At 38.6% G+C, this 17,427-nt stretch overlaps 2 protein-coding genes across 6 annotated transcripts in view; both read right to left on the bottom strand.

Annotated features, from left to right (window-relative positions):
- Positions 1–1,898: 1,898 nt before the first annotated feature.
- On the bottom strand, positions 1,899–14,561 carry LOC306990595 (uncharacterized protein). Of its 2 annotated transcripts, none has more exons than XM_079597626.1 (7): positions 14,172–14,514; positions 13,692–13,856; positions 13,530–13,568; positions 9,755–9,823; positions 6,249–8,244; positions 5,635–5,703; positions 1,899–4,039 (listed from the first exon to the last, which is right to left on the bottom strand). In XM_079597626.1, exons 2-7 carry the CDS (start codon positions 13,722–13,724, stop codon positions 3,816–3,818), a joined length of 2,430 nt encoding a protein of 809 aa, XP_079453752.1. In that variant the 5' UTR covers positions 13,725–13,856; positions 14,172–14,514; the 3' UTR covers positions 1,899–3,815. The 2 variants fall into 2 exon arrangements, with proteins under 2 accessions (XP_079453752.1, XP_079453751.1); XM_079597625.1 differs by having other exon boundaries at positions 1,906–4,039; positions 14,455–14,561.
- A 1,284-nt stretch (positions 14,562–15,845) lies between these two features.
- lrp1aa (low density lipoprotein receptor-related protein 1Aa) overlaps positions 15,846–17,427 on the bottom strand; it is a 187,818-nt gene continuing 186,236 nt past the window's right edge. For all 4 annotated transcript variants that reach the window (XM_079597544.1, XM_079597546.1, XM_079597545.1 and 1 more), the window contains exon 89: positions 15,846–17,265. In XM_079597544.1, the coding sequence (XP_079453670.1) occupies positions 17,125–17,265 (141 nt within the window). In that variant the 3' untranslated portion in view covers positions 15,846–17,124. The remainder of the gene's footprint in view (positions 17,266–17,427) is intronic.

Here is a 17,427-nt window from a genome sequence, read left to right as displayed (position 1 = left end):
TCCGAACTTGTACTCCTCGCAACATCACCTCCCTGGCCTATTCCTTTGAGGAAGGACCTCCTTTCTCAGGGACGGGGCACCCTATGGCACTCTCATCCCGCTCTTTGGAACCTCCATGTGTGGCTCCTGAACGGGACGAGGCAGGTTTGAGTACCCAAAGTGGCTACCTTCACTTCCGCTAGAGCATCGTCCACAGACATGTCTATGCGTTGAAGTGGTACGTCTTCGTCACCTGGTGCTCTTCTCACCGAGAAGAACCCATAAATGCCCGATCAGTGTCGTGCTTTCCTTCCTGCAAGATGGGTTGGAGCGAAGTCTGTCTCCCTCCACCCTGAAAGTTTATGCTGCAGCTATCGCCGCATATCACGACGCAGTCTAAGGTAAGTCCGTGGGAAAGCACGACCTGTTCATCAGGTTCCTGAGAGGAGGGAGGAGACTGAATCCTCCTTGCCCTCCTCTCATTGCCTCTTGGGACCTCTCAGTGGTTTAACTGCTCTGCAGAGTGCTCCCTTGAGCCTCTACAATCAGTGGAGCTTAAGTTCCTGTCAGTTAAGACAGCGCTTCTGGTTGCATTGGCCTCCATTAAGATAGGGAACCTGCAGGTATGTTCCGTTGACGAAGCGTGCCTGGAATTCGGACCGGCCGATTCTCACGTGTTCCTGAGACCCCGGCCTGGATATGTGCCCAAGGTTCCCACCACTCCCTTTCGAGACCAGGTGGTGAACCAGCTGCAAGCGCTGCCCCTAGAGGAGGCAGACCCAGCCTTGACTGCTCTGTCCAGTACGTAGACAGAACGCAGTGTTTCAGGACCTCAGACCAGCTCTTTGTCTGTTATGGTGGGAAGCTGAAGGGAAAGGCTCTCTCCAAGCAAAGGTTGTCTCACTGATAGTGGACGCCATTGCTTTGGCATACCAGCAGCAAGTTCGACCATGCCCCCTTGGTGCGAAGGCCCACTCCACCCGGAGTGTGGTTTCCTCTTGGGCTCTAGCACATCGCGCCTCGCTAACAGACATATCAGAGCTGCAGGCTGGCCGACACCCATCACGTTCACGAGATTCTACAATCTCCGAGTGGAGCCAGTGTCCTTTCATATACTCGCTTCAACCAGCCGGTACTAGGACCTGCTCAGGTGTCTTTGCTTACTCGCCATTCCACTCCACGGACTGAATACGTGTGATATTCTCCTCAGGTGAGCCTCCCCGAGAAGTCCTGAGTTTCTCCAGCACTGTTGACGTCAGCTTTCGCGTTGGCTAGGTGCCGCCATGTGCATGGTTCCCCCTCGGTAACCCCGACATGTGTATTTCCACTGTAAGCGTCTCTGAGCATGCGTCTTTCCCTTGGCAAGCCACCTTGCCACCCCTGGGGTTGAAACATTCCACCCTGCGGGCTGGACACCCCAGTGTTTTTCCATATGTAGCCCTTCTCCGGGTCATATGTGTATTCTGTAATTCTGTAAGCTCAGGACCGAGCTCCTCCTTCAAGGACAGCAAGCCAAATTCTTTTACCACTATCTATCAAGACTGAATGTGCAGATGAACTCATGAAAAATGTACAATTGGAAAAAAAACAATGATTTCACACACACATTCCTGTTGTATTGGGACCAAGTTTATGATCCTCCCTTTCTAATGGTTCTAGAGGTCTACTGTGGAAAACAGGCATACTACTAACCATAGCTTTGTTAGCTTACACACGACTTCAGAGATCTGAATCGATGACTTGACCATGCTAAATGGGGACTTCTGAAAAATAATTTGAACATGCCTGATCGGGACCTCATTTGCATGTTATTTGCATTAATTGCACAATTTCCCATTTGATTTGTGGGGACCTTGCAACAATAGGCATATTTCTAATAATAAATTATATACTTTTATATTAAGTAAATCCTCAGATTTCATTTGTCCATTTATACAACTTTTATACTGTATACAACTAAGCAGAATTAAAAGATACAGTAGCAGTACAAAACATCAGATTAGTTGTTCATTCTGTAAATAACGTAGAGATGTAGTGAGGCCTGCAAATGGTGCTAGTGATGCAAAGTCTCACTCTTGCATAGCACACCTAGGCCCGGTTTCACAGACAGGGTTTAGATTAAGCCAGGATTAGGTCTTAGTTCAATTAGGACATTTAAGTAGGGCTGGGTATCGCGTTTGATACTTTTTAGGCACTGAACGAAATGCCTCGATACCATTGAGCATCAAAAACATCTTGTCGTTTGGTACCAAATTTCGATACCTAAGGGGTTTAATCTCGCTATTGTCAGTGAGCCACCTGTAAGCATCCCAACCCCCATAGATGTAAAAGATGCGGAAAAGATAAAAAGTGTGGCTACATTTCACTAGGCTTGATGCCAACAGCCCACGATGCAACATTTGTGACAAGATAATTGCTTCCAAGACTGGCAACATGACAAATCTGCTGAAGCACTTGACAGTTTACGGAATAAACTTAAGAGCAGAAAGTTGCTCAGTCTTCGACTGCCAGAAGAACTGGAGCGCGTCACAAATTAACCCGAAACTCAGTGTATAGGCTATGTGCCTCACAAACATGACAAATAGGGATATAGAAAGCTTGAGATGTCTAAACTGACCAATTCGAATCGAAAACATCTCTATATGATCCAAATGAAAGGTGCATTTCTCTCATAGGCATGCACATGTTCACTACACTGCAGATATGACGAGTCAGCAACATCAACTTCATCTTTGCAGCCAACACTGACTCAGAAAACACTAGTTTATTAATAAGCAATTAAAATGTCTCCTGGCTACTTTTGCCAGTGCTTTGCGGCTAGCTTTATGTGTGTACTTGAGCGCAAGGCATATATTCTGCCCCCCAGTGGCCTATATAAGTCATTGAATCTGTAAAAAAAAGTCAACAAACTTACTACCAAACTATTTTTTTTAGGTAATATGTAATGTAATGTTAAAACAGGTTTCATAAAATTTGTATTGAACAAAGTATCGTTCAGGAACCTGCATCAAAGTCAAGGTACTGGTATCGATATCTATTTTTATTTACCGATACCCAGCCTTACATTTATGTAACATTTATAAACATGCCTTAGAAAAAAATATGACCGATGTGCATGTTGAGACAAAACAATGGCACTGACATATTTTAAAATATGCCAGTGCAAGTAGCTTTCAGTTAAAACAGCTCAAACATGCATTGTAGTCTGGGACTAGCTTAAGCCTCGTCTGTGAAACCTAGTGTGGGCTAGTGTTATCCATGTAGTCATCTTCACAACACAGAATATTTGGTTCGATTGACTGATGCTACTATATTTGATAGGAATATCAGTGTGATTGAAGTGAATGAAGCAGTAAAAAAATCATCCATTCTCCATTATATACAAAGATTACTGTCTGGATATTGTCAAAACCATCAAGTCTAACCTTTAAACCTTTCCACTTGCATGAACCTCAAAACAAACTATCGTTATAATACTAAAAAGTATAAAAAATTTCAGGTAGAGACATACAAATATAAACAAAAACTAGCTCAAAACTCTAGCAAAACTTGTAGGATACTGAATTTTTATGTGTGTGGATGTAAATATTTGGTTGTTGTTTTTTTTGCCTCACACGTACCCTATTTGAAATGATGTTTGCAGTATGTTTATGACTGATAAAGGCCACAAGCTGAAAATTACTGGTCTAACAATAAAGTTGATCAATATCCTACAAGTTTGTCTGGAGTTTTGACCAGTTTAGAAGAAAAGTAGGTATCTCTGGAACAACTTGCAACATGGAAAAAGGCAAATGTATACAAAAACTGCCATGCTACCAGAGTTGGTAATCTTCATATTATTTGCACTGCAAAGTCTTTTTATAAGCTGTAATGCGGTTATATATGAAGAATTTCAGGTTCTTCCAGTCCCGGTTCTTCAGAGCTTCTGGTTCAGCCTTTAAACACTTCTCACAGTCACTCTTTGCTGGTACAGTACAAGATGTGATGAAATGCATCATGTGCCTTTGCACCGCCTGGACCTCTGTCTGCTGCCAGGGTTTTTTCCTCTGGGTAGTTTTACCTGAAAGTGGTCAGAAAAAAAGAAATAAATAAAAGGACAAAGAATAGCGAATAGTTCGGAATCCTACATCAGTATTTTGCAAAACTGCAATGGAAACAGTTTTTCCGCATTTACAGGTCACCTGGCGTATACGGCGCGGTGGGTTTGGTCAGAAGACGAGACAGAGTTATTTATTTAAAGGGGTCATGACATGAGAAACCAAATTTGCCTTGATCTTTTGGTATATAAGAGGTCTTTGTACCATTAAAACGTCCTGCAAGTTTCATAGCTTAAGACGTCCTCCCCATTATAAACGAATCATTTATTTAATCAAGCTCTAAATACAGCTCGTTCTGGATCCATGTTAAACTACGCTGAATCCGCAAATGTTCTGGCTGGGGGCGTTAATAATTGATGTAGGCACTGACGTTAGCCAATCATAACAGTGGGCGTTAACACTGAACTCTTAAAGGGGAAACACCCCCAAAACAGACTGTTTGAATCAGAGGATGAGAAACAGGGAAAAGGTCATAAATCACTACATTTTAAAAGTTTTTTGTAAAAAAAACTATAGTAATACTATAATTGCACCTAAGGGAACATAATAATAAAATAAAAAAAAAACATGTCATGACCCCTTTAACTCATAAAAGACAAAAGAATTACGGGAATACAGGATTCTAAACAACAAAGAAATGCCACATTCAAGACCTCGAAGCAGAAATGAGGGAGAAACACCCAGAAACTCCTCATAAGTGCCGCTCACAGTATAAGGGGATTTCCTCTCCATTAATGGTGAGATAACACATACGTCTCCTTCCATTAATAATAATGGCTAGTGCGGTTGCTGGGATAAATGTAAACCTAGCGACATCTGTTGCCATAATCTTTGGAATGACTTATCACAAGAGGAAAAAAATTACGTTTTAGTCGCATGCAATAAAATGCAAATTAATTATTTAAAAATCATACAATGTGATTTTCTGGATTTTTGTTTTCGATTCCGTCTCTCACAGTTGAAGAGATACAAATTACAGACTTCTACATGCTTTGTAAGTGGGAAAACCTGCAAAATCAGCAGTGTATCAAATACTTGTTCTCCCCACTGTATTATTCTTCATTCAGTTCTATGCAACATACTAAGATTTAACAGATTTTTTTTTTTTTTTTTTTTTTTACAAATTATCAAAATAAAATATAGTCATACAAAGCTATTATTACCACATCATGTGATCAGAGCAGGTAATTTTACCATTGTTGCCCAGCATGACTATACCAGCTCAGTAGGGCTATTGCAAACAGAAGTGTACTGAGAAAACTCACGTTATTTGAGCGGACTTTGCTTTTCCAGTGCGTGATCGGTACATGCTTGGAGCATTTGGGCCGTGAACGACACACACACACATTTTTTAATGCGTTAAACATCTCAAATTAATCGCAACGATTAACGCTTTAATTCCCCCAGCCCTACTTTTTATACATTCATTCATCAACATTTTTGGATTTATTTTGGAAAAACAGAAATCCATCTAGCATGTTCAAAGAATTATATAAGACATAGCAATAGTAATCATTTCAAATGACAGTAAAGCTACTTGAAGTTGAGTAATACAAACCATAAACAGTAGATGAACAGTGTCCCTCCGGTATGTGGCCGTCTTCCTCGTCACAGTTTACAACTTTCTCTGTGGAGGTCATACAAAGCACAGCTTCACAACGTGATTCAGCAGAAAGTGGTAAACAGGAAAAAATAACAAAAATATAACAAATGGTAACACTTTACAATAAGGTTCATAACTACTTTAGTTAACATGAAGTAAGAATGAACAGTACTTCTACAGCATTAATTAATCTTAGTAACCGTGAATAAAATTAACAAACAATGAACAGCTATATTTTTATTAACTAACATTAATAAATATGAATAAATACTGTAACAAATGTAGGTAACATTTTATTTTACAGTATCCTTGTTACATGTACTTACCATAGTAATAACAGTAAATTATGCATAATTACATGCAACTAACCCTCAACCAAATCCTAATCCTACACTAACCCTAAAGTAAGTACATGTAGCTAATTAATATTACTTAAATATATAATTACTCTGTAACAATGAAACCTTAAAATAAAGTGTAATCAAAATGTATTGCTCAGTGTTAGTTCATGTTAGTTAATACATTAACTAATGAACCTTATTGTAAAATTGCCAAATAAATGAACACACCGTCAGGATCGATCCCAATTTCATCCCAGTTCTTGCCATGGAACTCCGCTAATCGTCCTTGCTCGAGAGCCATTAATACTTTGCTGATCTTGGCGAGATGCAGGGTCTTCTCAGGGAGCCGGCAGAACTCACGATGGATTATTATGTAATGTCCAAGAAAGTTGGCGAGCTGCTCCATCTCTGTGTCGGTCATATTCAGCACTGTTGAAAGGGTCGCGGCTTGCTTTCGCAGTTTGGTAGATGTCAGTGACTTGGGAAACTTTGCACCACACGCTTTTGCGAAGCCACGGAGGCAGTCTGACCCTTGGAGATGCGTCATGGCTTCTGGCCTCGCAAACAAAAACCCATTGTCTTTCAGAACCCCACAAGCCTCTCTCTGCTGAACAAGAAGGTCTAAGGCACTCAACATTTTGGGAGTCAGAAGAATTGGAACGGGCCAACCTTGCGTTCCTCTGGTGACTATCATTGAGAAGTTTCTGCAGAGTATTTTTTCCACTTCGGAGAGCGCCCAGCCCACATCCACATGCGGATCAAACTTGTCTCTTGACAAAAATGCAGACAAAGGCATGTTGGCCACCTCTCCTTCCCTGCGCCGGTTAAAGAGAGTCACCTGGGCTAGACACACCTTCGCCAGCTCCATCCAGGCTTTAGTAGAGGGACTTTCAGAGAGGGAACTGTTCCACTTATCTTGCACTTGACTGAGATACGCATGCATTTTCTGGACGTCTTCAGTAAAGGGCATGATAGTGGGCACGTTACTCTTCGCTTCCCTGATGTTCCTCAACGCTGTAGCCGAGATCATCTCGTTCCACTTCTCCTCGTGGATCTCTTGAAACTCACTGGCGTTCTTCACAAGCTCTTTGTTGTTTGAGAGTAAACCTTGAGCTTTCAAGACTTTGTTTACTTTAACTAGGGAATTCCCAAGCTTGGTGGCGAGTGTTGGAATCAAGAACTTGTCAGATTCAATGTCATACCCACATGTGTACTTGACAGCTTTGACAGTCTCCATGTACTTCTTTGGATTTACACAATCTTTCATTGTTTTTAAGGTGGTGACTCTCCTAGCATTGTCAAGCAGCCTTCCCAATTCTCGCATCTTCTCTCGCACGCCCTGTTTATTCTGGGCTGAAACCCCACCTTTGTTTAACAAGTGCTGTCCAAAATCAACAATTACTTTGTCATTTTTTATTATATCCGTGATCGGGTCAGGGGTCATGGTAGTGATTACTCCCCACAGTTGTTTAGTTATGTTTGAAGGCACAGGCCCTGTGTATCTACACAAAGACTGAACACGAAATTTTCCTGGTTTGGGGGTGACTGAGCGAGGTTTAAGTCTACAATAACGCATATGTCGCCACAGGACCTTTCTTATGAAAAGCCCTTGACAGTATACACAGTGCATGAAATCATCTGCCTGCGCTTCTTTAGGTGGCCGTTTAAAGGGCACTAGTTCCCCCTTTCCTGATTTCACAACCGCAGCATTGTGAGCATAGTTTCCTCTGTTGCGAATATAATCTAGCAGTTTTCTTCTCTCCTTGGATCCCTTCGGAAAGCTTAGAGCTTTCGCCACATCAGATTTTTTCTTATGTGAGCCTTCCAGATGCCTTGCCATCTTAGCATAAGGCTTATGGCAATACAAGCAGTAATGTCTCTTGTCGTACACTCGGCTGCCTCCTCTTTTCTGGTATGCACTGACAACTATGCCGTCTTTAGTGTTCTGACTTGAACAGGGTTCTTCTGCTGTGCCAGACGCTTCAGATGTAGGGCTGTGCCTATCAAAGGTCATTTTGTCAGACGTTGTCTCGCAGACGGGGGAACTCGCTGAGCCAGATTCATCAACATCCATTTCGTCAAGAAGCTGAAGTTTTGTCTGGTCTGGTATGAGGTTATTATCATCACTGTCAGTTTCGGAAAAGATATCTGAAATGTAGGAATCTGAACTCTCTGATGTAGAATCATAGAGATCGTAAGAATCTTGAAGATCCATGTCTTTCATCTAAACAAAAAAAATAATATATAGGCCTATACATAAATATAGAACTGTAAATATAGAATATAAAACATATAGAACTGTCACAATTATTGAATTAATTAGAAAATTAACAGAAATAAATGTGCAAATGTGTATTTTGATCATCTCTTAATCGTTCAAGTAATTTTTGCAATATTTTGGACCGTTGATCTGACAAAAAAAAGGAGATCTGATTAGACATGTACCGATTGTAATTTTCTTGGTCGATTACGATTTTTTTTAAGTGAGACCTGCCGATACAGATTTTTGTAGATTACAATTTTCTTTCCAGGCACTATAATTGACAGCATCTATTTTCCTTCAATGCTAAATTTTTTTCGTAAAAAACAAAAGTAGAAAGTAATAAGTAATAAAATAAGAACAAATAAACAAATTGCAAACAACGGCATAAATAAATGCAATTGAAAAAAGAGAGATATGAAATAAACATGGCTTTAAGTTTTTCAGCTGGGTCTGACAGTAAGTTAGTATTCCGGTAAGAAATACAACAGAAATTAAATTAAATCAAAAGTAAAATATCACTGGATAGTCTTAATTTTAAAAATGAAATACAGATTAATGCTTACAATTAAAGTTATTCAGTCAAGAGCAGCGAGTGATTTTCTGTCTTTTGTTTTTTGATTAACATGACAGACAGCAGCAAGGAATATTAGGCTGCTGTGACTTTAAGACTTTATGCACAGATCCAATATACTGTTGCACAACAGGCGTTATCTTTCTCAACTATTAATCGTCAGGGTTCTAGTCCCTGGCCGATCGATCGGGGCATCTCTACATCTGATAAAAACTGATTTTAAAAAAAGGGTTGAAAAGCCAAGTCGAAGCAACGTCACGGAATCTCAGTTCTGAGTGTTTCTCTGCATTTATTCATGAGAATGAACTCTTAACCCAATCACTGCGCTGGATTACTCATGAGATCACATTACAGTGGAGAATTCAAACAACATGTAACAACAACGCGCATGAGAGCGGTTTCTGCGCCGAACGCTACGATGAGTTTAACAACGCTCGCAATGCGGATCATACAAGATCATATACGGACCGGAGCAACCGCGTTTCAAGTTTTTATGGACATGTTTCATATACTCTAGTGCTCTAAACATGAACTAGCAGCGTGCGTGCGCACGTGTCTTCAATTCCTGACACTTTAAGAATACAATGGACTTTAGGCACAGCTGCACTACTTCCTGAACTTTAGCCAGCTCCTTTGTTTCCTGTCTTCCATTATTGGACAAACTGATTAATCCAGGTGTGTCTGATTATTGTTGTTGGTCAGGCACACCTGGATTAATCAGTTTGTCCAATAATGGCAGACAAGAAACAAAGGAGCTGGCTAAAGTTCAGGAAGTAGTGCAGCTGTGCATAAAGTCCATTCACTGAGTAATTGATAATGAGAATAAATGCTGTTTGCAGCTCTAAGCACAATCCCAGTTCAGAACAAAATGGCATTTTTGAGTTTGACTTGAGAACTTACCATGCTATTTCCAGTCCATCTCAGTCTCGGTACAAAAATCTCATTTTCATTTCGGAACTGCGACACAATCTGTAAACAAAAAACAAAAGTATAAACAACATTTTGCATTAGTATAGTATTTGAAATCGAAAGAGACTTAAAAATAAATAAATAAATTTCTGTCTGGACACACATTTGAATAAAACCGACTTTACTGGGGTTTTATGTAACAGTTGGTACTATGAGCTGCATAATTACTCATTAAAAGATCATGATCTCGATTCAAATACCCTTATTCCTAAATGACAACGATTCTGCTTATTGTCTATTAAACATTTGACCGCACGATTCTGAATAAATTGAGAATATTTTTCTTTTTGGTTTAAAATAGAGATCATGATTCTCCCGCGATTCTGGATTGGCAACTAAACAAAATACATGTCATTTAGCTTTTGACAAAATGTTAATTGCCGCAGTCTGGATTTATCCAAGGCGTTTGATTTTGTAGATCATAAATTGTTGCTGAACAAACTTAGGGATGTGGGTTTCTGTCCCAATGCTGTTAAATGGTTTAGAAACTATTTTGTAGATCAGACTCAGTGTGTCCATGCAGAGGGCCACAAATCTGAGTTTCTTGGGATATCTAAAGGGGTCCCCCAGGGGTCTATTCTGGGACCTATTCTGTTCTCTGTTTTTATAAATGATTTAGGTAAGGACGTTCAAGCAAAAGTACACTTTTATGCTGATGACACTGTGATTTATACATATACAAAATAATGAAATTTCTCCAGAATCGTGCAGCTCTATCAGACACTAGCTACGTTTACATACACTTTTTGTTTCAATCAAAATGAAATCATTCCGATTTATGAATCTGAACATAGTTTACATGAAAGCTAAATGAAGCGTGTTTGTATGTGACAAGCTTCAAATCAGATTTGATCTTTTGTAATGCGCACACTGCACAAATTTACAGAGGTTCTCGCTGTTGCCAACCTCTGTTGCCGCATACTAACCATCTTAACCTAGTTAACCTGATTAGGAGAGGTCCTGATCCGTGCTGCTTATGTTTATCAAGCGGTAAAAATGGCCCTTCGTGCCCAAAAGAGTCTGCGTGAGTGGAATGAGGATTTTTGAATGACATTTATTACACTATATTCAACAACAACAACATTCATTGTCACTGTAGTTAACAAAGTGTTATTGTTTAAATAGCTCATATGGGAAAATTACATTAAGTGCTTTAATTGCATTATTATTAAGAGTTCATAAGAATGTCTACAAATATATTAAGCCTATCTCCGAAGCTAAACATAACCACTTTAAAAAAATAAATATATAAATACGGTAATGCTGTCTATATGATTTACATACAAATACTCACAATCACGTTGTTAAAATACATCAGTACGGTTTAGGGGAAAAAATAGTTTGTATAAAACTCCCTATAAAACATGCAAACCAAATGTGTGTGTGTGTGTGTGTGTGCGTGCGTGCGTGGTTGTTTTTGTGATTTATGAGCACAGAAATTTGTATAATGACATTGGTATTAAGCTGGTATTACAACGTGAACGTGATTTATGAGGACATTTCCTGAGTCATCGTATTTCAAATGGCTTTAAAAACATAATAAACAGCGTTTTATTAAAAACCATTACGCCTATGGAATGTCCTCACAAGTATAGCTAATATACTTTTGTGTGTGTGTTCATGTTTTTCTATCCCGCTGGGGACTTCAACCTGAATGCACACAGACTCATGTGGACTCGTGGCACTGTGGAGACCGAAGTTGAGTTCCCCATGAGGAAACAAGCTTATAAATCACACAGAATGAGTTTTTTTGGAAAACGTAAAAACTGCAGAATGTTTTCTATGATGGGCAGGTTTAGGGGTAGAGTTTGTGTGTGTGTGTGTGTGCTCTTGTTTATGTGATTTATGAGGACAAAAATTTGAATAATGACATGTGTACTACACTGGTTTTACAACATAAACATGGTTTATGAGGACATTTTATGAGTCCTCGTAATTCAAATAGCTTAAGAAACATAAAAAACAATGTTTTATTAAATTTTTTAAAATGGAGAATGTTTCCTGTGATGGGTAGGTTTAGGGATATGGGAAGTGTGTGTGTGTGTGTGTGTGTGTGTGTGTGTGTGTGTGTGTGTGTGTGCGCGCTTAATGTGTTTTAATGAACACTGAATATAAATGGAATTACTGTCTAATAAAGGTTGGTTTAAAGCACTTAATTAATATAATTTTCTGTTAATAAGTTGTTAAAGCATTATATAACTCTTTACATATGAGCTAATTAAACAATAATAATTTGTTAATTACAGTGACAATGAAAGAAGAACTCACTATTTATATTTTGTATTTGTATAGTCTATTAGCTACAGTTTATAAACTATTAATTAACTTTGCAAATGATTTATAAGTACTTTATTACACTATACTAATTATAAAGAGTTAAGGCTGATTCATACTTCTGCGCAGTATGTTCTACGCTGTAGGCTATGCATCGGTTTCATTTATACTTTTGCAATGTTGTCCGCGTCGACGCGCAATTACACATGTAGACCGATCACAGCACTTCTTCTTTGGTGATTGGTTCACTTCTATCAGACCAATCACAGCGCTTGTGGTCCGCGTAGAATTGAGACGTTGCAACATTTTTTGGAGAGGTCGACCGTCAGGCTACGCCATAGAGCTGGTAAGTCCCGCCCCTTCCGAAAACCCCGCTGGACCTCAAAGTTGAAAAAACGTCAATGCAAGTGAATGGGAGAAAATAATTATTTTCTGGTCCCGTTTGAATTGTGCCATGAATGTGAACATATGTTGTCTGTGAATTTTTTATATAATCTTTCGTGTGAAGAATGCTACAATTTAGCGGGTAGAAGTTTGATACGGGTAGACTTTGTGTGAGAGCACTTTGTGGACTACAACTCTTCGCTGCTTTCGACGCGTTTGAAACGTCAACACCACTAGCACACGGCTCTAGCTCACGGATCCCGCTAGACATGGCTGTGTCTTTGGTGCACTTCACCGCCTTCTTTCAGGGAGAGGACAAAATCGTTGAGGTTGGCGAAAACCACGGGTAAGTCAACTTTATGGGGTGACGTCACATAGGCGACATGTAGTCTTTCTCGTTATTTCTTTTCCACAACTGCTAGCCGACGAATCATACCATATACTGTCAAACTTGTAACATGAAAGATTATATAAAAAATTCACAGACAACATATGTTCACATTCATGGCACAATTCAAACGGGACCAGAAAATAATTATTTTCTCCCATTCACTTGCATTGACGGTTTTTCAACTTTGAGGTCCAGCGGGGTTTTACGGAGGGGGCGGGACTTACCAGCTCTATAGCGTAGATGTAGCTACCGCGTAGGTTCGACACATACGTTTAAATCAGCCTTTACCCTTACAATCCAAATCGGATTTGACCAATTTATTATAATTGACGTGGTTACATGTGATTTTTATATTTCGATTGTGCTACTAGTTCGATTACAAATGGATTATTAGGGTCCATATATACGCAGCTAGTGACTGAAAGTGTGCTGTGGGAACGTTATGAGTGTCCAGAATACAGAGCAATTCACCAAAAAACAACAAAAACAAATCCCTGTGAAGGTTAAAATCAGCCCTAAATATTCCACTAGCACTAACCTTCTGAATACACAACATTAAACTGTTACGTGTACTAATCCTCACTACATTACCATCAAAACAAACACAACGAAGAGAGACTGTAGAATGATTTTCGTGTGTGATGAACATGAATGTACCTGGTGAGGAGAGTTGTTTGGACCAGTAGCATCATCCATCTGTAAAAATAAAATAAAATAAAAGTTTATTATGACAACATTCAAATAGTTATTTTTAAAGAGCTGTCTATTCCAGATCAATTGTACATGTTTTTATTAGATGCCTGGTCGGGCACGATGTACCTGCTGGTGAGTTTTTCTATTGTGCACATCCATCTGAGGCTTTAAATCGCAGGACTTCCTTGAATTATTAACATTTAGATCACAAATATGAAATCCTCCTCCGTGTGTTGTTAGACAGTCTCATTTATCGATGACCTTCGAAGGGATGCAGCTAACTTACACACACTGAAAGCAAAATGACGAGAAAAAGGAAACACTTGAGAAACATATTAACACAGGAATGCAAACTTAGGAAGATAAAAAAATTACACGCGAGGGCAGACACAAAAATCCCCCAGAAATCATAGATATGGACGCCCAAATTTGGTTAAAACATGACCAAAGCTGGCATGACACCACTACAAAAACACAACAAAGATAAACAGTATCTATCTATCTATCGTCTTATTGCTGTGGTTTTTGTATGGGTGAGGACTTTTCATTTAACTGTAACCATCAGGACAAGATTGTTTATAGAGATTTAACGGGTTGTTGTCTTACCTTCAAGCCACACCGGCTGAATTTCTGTCTCTGGAGAATAATTCACAAGTTTCGCCCCTCAGTTTGATAAATTGAGCAGTCTGCTCCCTCAGAAAACACACCGAAATGCTATATAGCATAGTAACGTTAACGTTACCGTTTTGCCCCACAGCACCGAACAAATGCAGTGGCTCAGCTAACTTAACGGATTGTTTAAACGATATTTTTAGGTTTTTTTTAAGACGCTTGGCTTTTTAACATTTGTATCGCTAGCTATTTGAGTAAATTAAAACACAATACTTACATTTAAACGTGTAACTAGTGATGGGCGCTTTAAATCGACGTGAAGCTTCGAAACCTTGGCGAATCATTTGTTTCGAAACAGAGATTCGGAGTGCGTACCACGTGATTACAGTAAACGAGGCTTCGTTGCGTCATTGCCTTTTCGATGTTTCCGTAGTTCGCCGCTAGGGGTCGATCATCTCTTTGGCTTTGAACTTTTAACCCATTAACCCATTACCGTTTTGGTTTTTTTGTACATTTTAATGAAATATTTGTATAATAAAAGGGAAGAGTTTTTGTTAATAGTCTTCTATTGGTCTGATTAACTAAGCTCTCCATAAAACAAGCTAGAACAAGCCCTGCAATTTAATGAAATAGCACATATTATAAAGACACTTTATATTTAATGGTATCAGATAATATGTTTTCATTACAATTTCAATAAAACATTTCCAATTGGTTTGTGAAAGTGTTTTTATTATGCAAGTTTTCGCTGCATTTGCACTGTTCTAACCAGCAGGGGGCGCCAGCGTGTGTCGATTCAGCGATTCGAACCAGTGAATCATTTTGATTCAATTGATTCAAAGATTCGAAAAGCTTTGTTTCTCCAATCACTAGACGGCCACTGGGCGGAGTAAACACGATTTTTTAAAAGAGTTTCTTTCTTGCACTGTTTTAAAGCCAGCGCCTCTGTGCGTCCTCTCCTGATCACATAATTACGCGTCAGTCTATAAATAATTTGAACTTAGAAAATAAATGTTCATCAATATACAACGGTTTACATATTGTGGTGTGTTTAATGATGACTGATATAATGATTTGCCAGAGGTATCGTTGATAGCCTAAGCTCCAGAGCCAACACTGAACAGTATTTTTATTATACAGCTCTGAAAAAAAATGCACAATTAGCAGTTTCTCTGGATTCCTTATTTTGTATGTAGCCTATCTGTTTGTGTAAAATTGTAAAAAAAAATCCTATTATATATATATATATATATATTATATATATATATATATACACTAAAAATGCTAGGTTGTTTCAACCCAATTTTGTGTCAAATATGGACAAACCCAGCCGTTGGATTAAATTTATAAAGTAGCCTACATTTTTAACCCAACGTTTGGGTTTGTCCATATTTGACCCAAAATTGGGTTGAAACAACCCAGCATTTTTTAGAGTGTATATATATATATATATATATTATTATATATCCTTAAAAATATAATAAAACTTAAACCTTCCATGTATTTTGTACTAAAAGAGTTGAGCTGAAGAAGATCTGGCATTAGTCCGTGATCTGAGATGATGATTGCACATGGTTGTTGTTATTGTTCTTTGTTTGTAATTTTTGGAAGATGTTTTACAATATGGCTGATAAGTATTCTGACAAAAGCAGCACGTCAGCAATCAGCTGAGCAGGAGAATATGGATTTACTGAGAACAAAAAAAATAAGCATACATTTTAAAAGTATAAGCAACATGATGGATGGTATATTTCAGAGGCAGATTACAAAAGACAAGATGAAAGTGTGTCAATATTAGAACACATCAGTTTTTCATCTTTAACTGACATTTTAAAAACAAGTATAAACAAGTGTAAAAATTCACTTTCTAATGTCATTAACCAGTTTAAAGGTGCTCAAAAAACACGTCACTACAACCAACGCACAAATGTGCCTTCTGTTGTTTTGGGATTTGCTTTCTCCTTCAATAACCCACACTTCATTTCATTCATCTGAAAATAAATACAGTACCAGTCAAAAGTTAGGACACACTAACTCATTCTTTACTATCCAACTGAAATATGGCAATTATGTAGTGACCAAAATGTTAAATCTTTAATATTGTGTAATTCCATGTGTGCTGCTTTTCCTTCACTCTCCGTGTTCCCATTTCATTTCATTTTTTACATTTGAACAAAGACGTTTAGGTTTGCAGAGATTCATATATAGGCACAATTTATTGTTGTCTATAAAACTAATTTCAAGCAGTTAAGCAGAAGCCTTTCAATCAAAAGGTTTTAAGATCATGAGAAACATTTCAGTCAAGTGTGTCCAAATCTACAACACCGACATTCTCACTTAAAAAATCGGTTCTGTAAAAGTTTGTTATAAGCATAAGTAATATTGCAATGGTTTGGATCTGTGCACGGGAAACTGATTATCCTCATAAATAATTATAATTATGAATCTACAACGAGAGTAGTAAAACTGGCACATCTGCTTGATATCGTAGTAAGTTTAAAGCAAACACTGGTTCCATGTCAAAGTTGCCCTCTCCACACAGTCAAACATACAACAACTGATGGAACAACATTTTTCTCTATACATCTCATACAAAAATAAAAAATGTCATTGTTCCAATCTTTTTCTTTTTGACTCCATATTGCACAGAGGTAGTGGCTATTAAGGTAAAAGGGAGGTGACCTAAAAATTGAAACCAAAAACTACATCTTTTTTTTTTTTTAGAAAATGTATCTTTTGCTCTTGTGATGTTTAGTTGTGACCAGAAGAATTGTAAAAGAACAAAATATAATACTGCAATCACATACAAAAGTAGTCCTTCATTTTGTACATTTTATACAGTGTTAACACTTAATCATTGATTTTCTTCATGTTTTTTTTTCTTCTTTTTCTTTTTCTCTAAAAGGCAAATGGCATTTTCCATGTCTGGCCCAAACGGATGGCGGGTCTAAGCCAGCGGGTCCACCAGCGGCTCCTCGTCGCCCCGGGACAGCAGCTCCTTCTTCTCATCTGTGCTGGCCAGGGAGTTACGGCTGGTGTGCGCTCCCATGTAAAGAGTGGCATACACGGGATTCGTGAAGTTGGTCGGCTACAAAAGACACAAGTTGGAAACGTATGGGATTATCTGGTTCGGTCGTGAAACACAAGAGGGCGCAGGCTGATTTACAGTCACATGATTACGACATGACAAAAGCTGATTGGCCTGTGCTCATTCCGCAGCCAATGAGATTGCTTGCTCAAAATTTCAATA

This window comes from Phoxinus phoxinus, assembly GCF_949152265.1.
Source record: "Phoxinus phoxinus genome assembly, chromosome: 22".
Classification (NCBI taxonomy): Eukaryota; Metazoa; Chordata; class Actinopteri; order Cypriniformes; family Leuciscidae; genus Phoxinus; species Phoxinus phoxinus.
The sequence above is the reverse complement of the archived record's forward strand: the minus strand, read 5'-3'. Positions and strand labels throughout refer to the sequence as shown.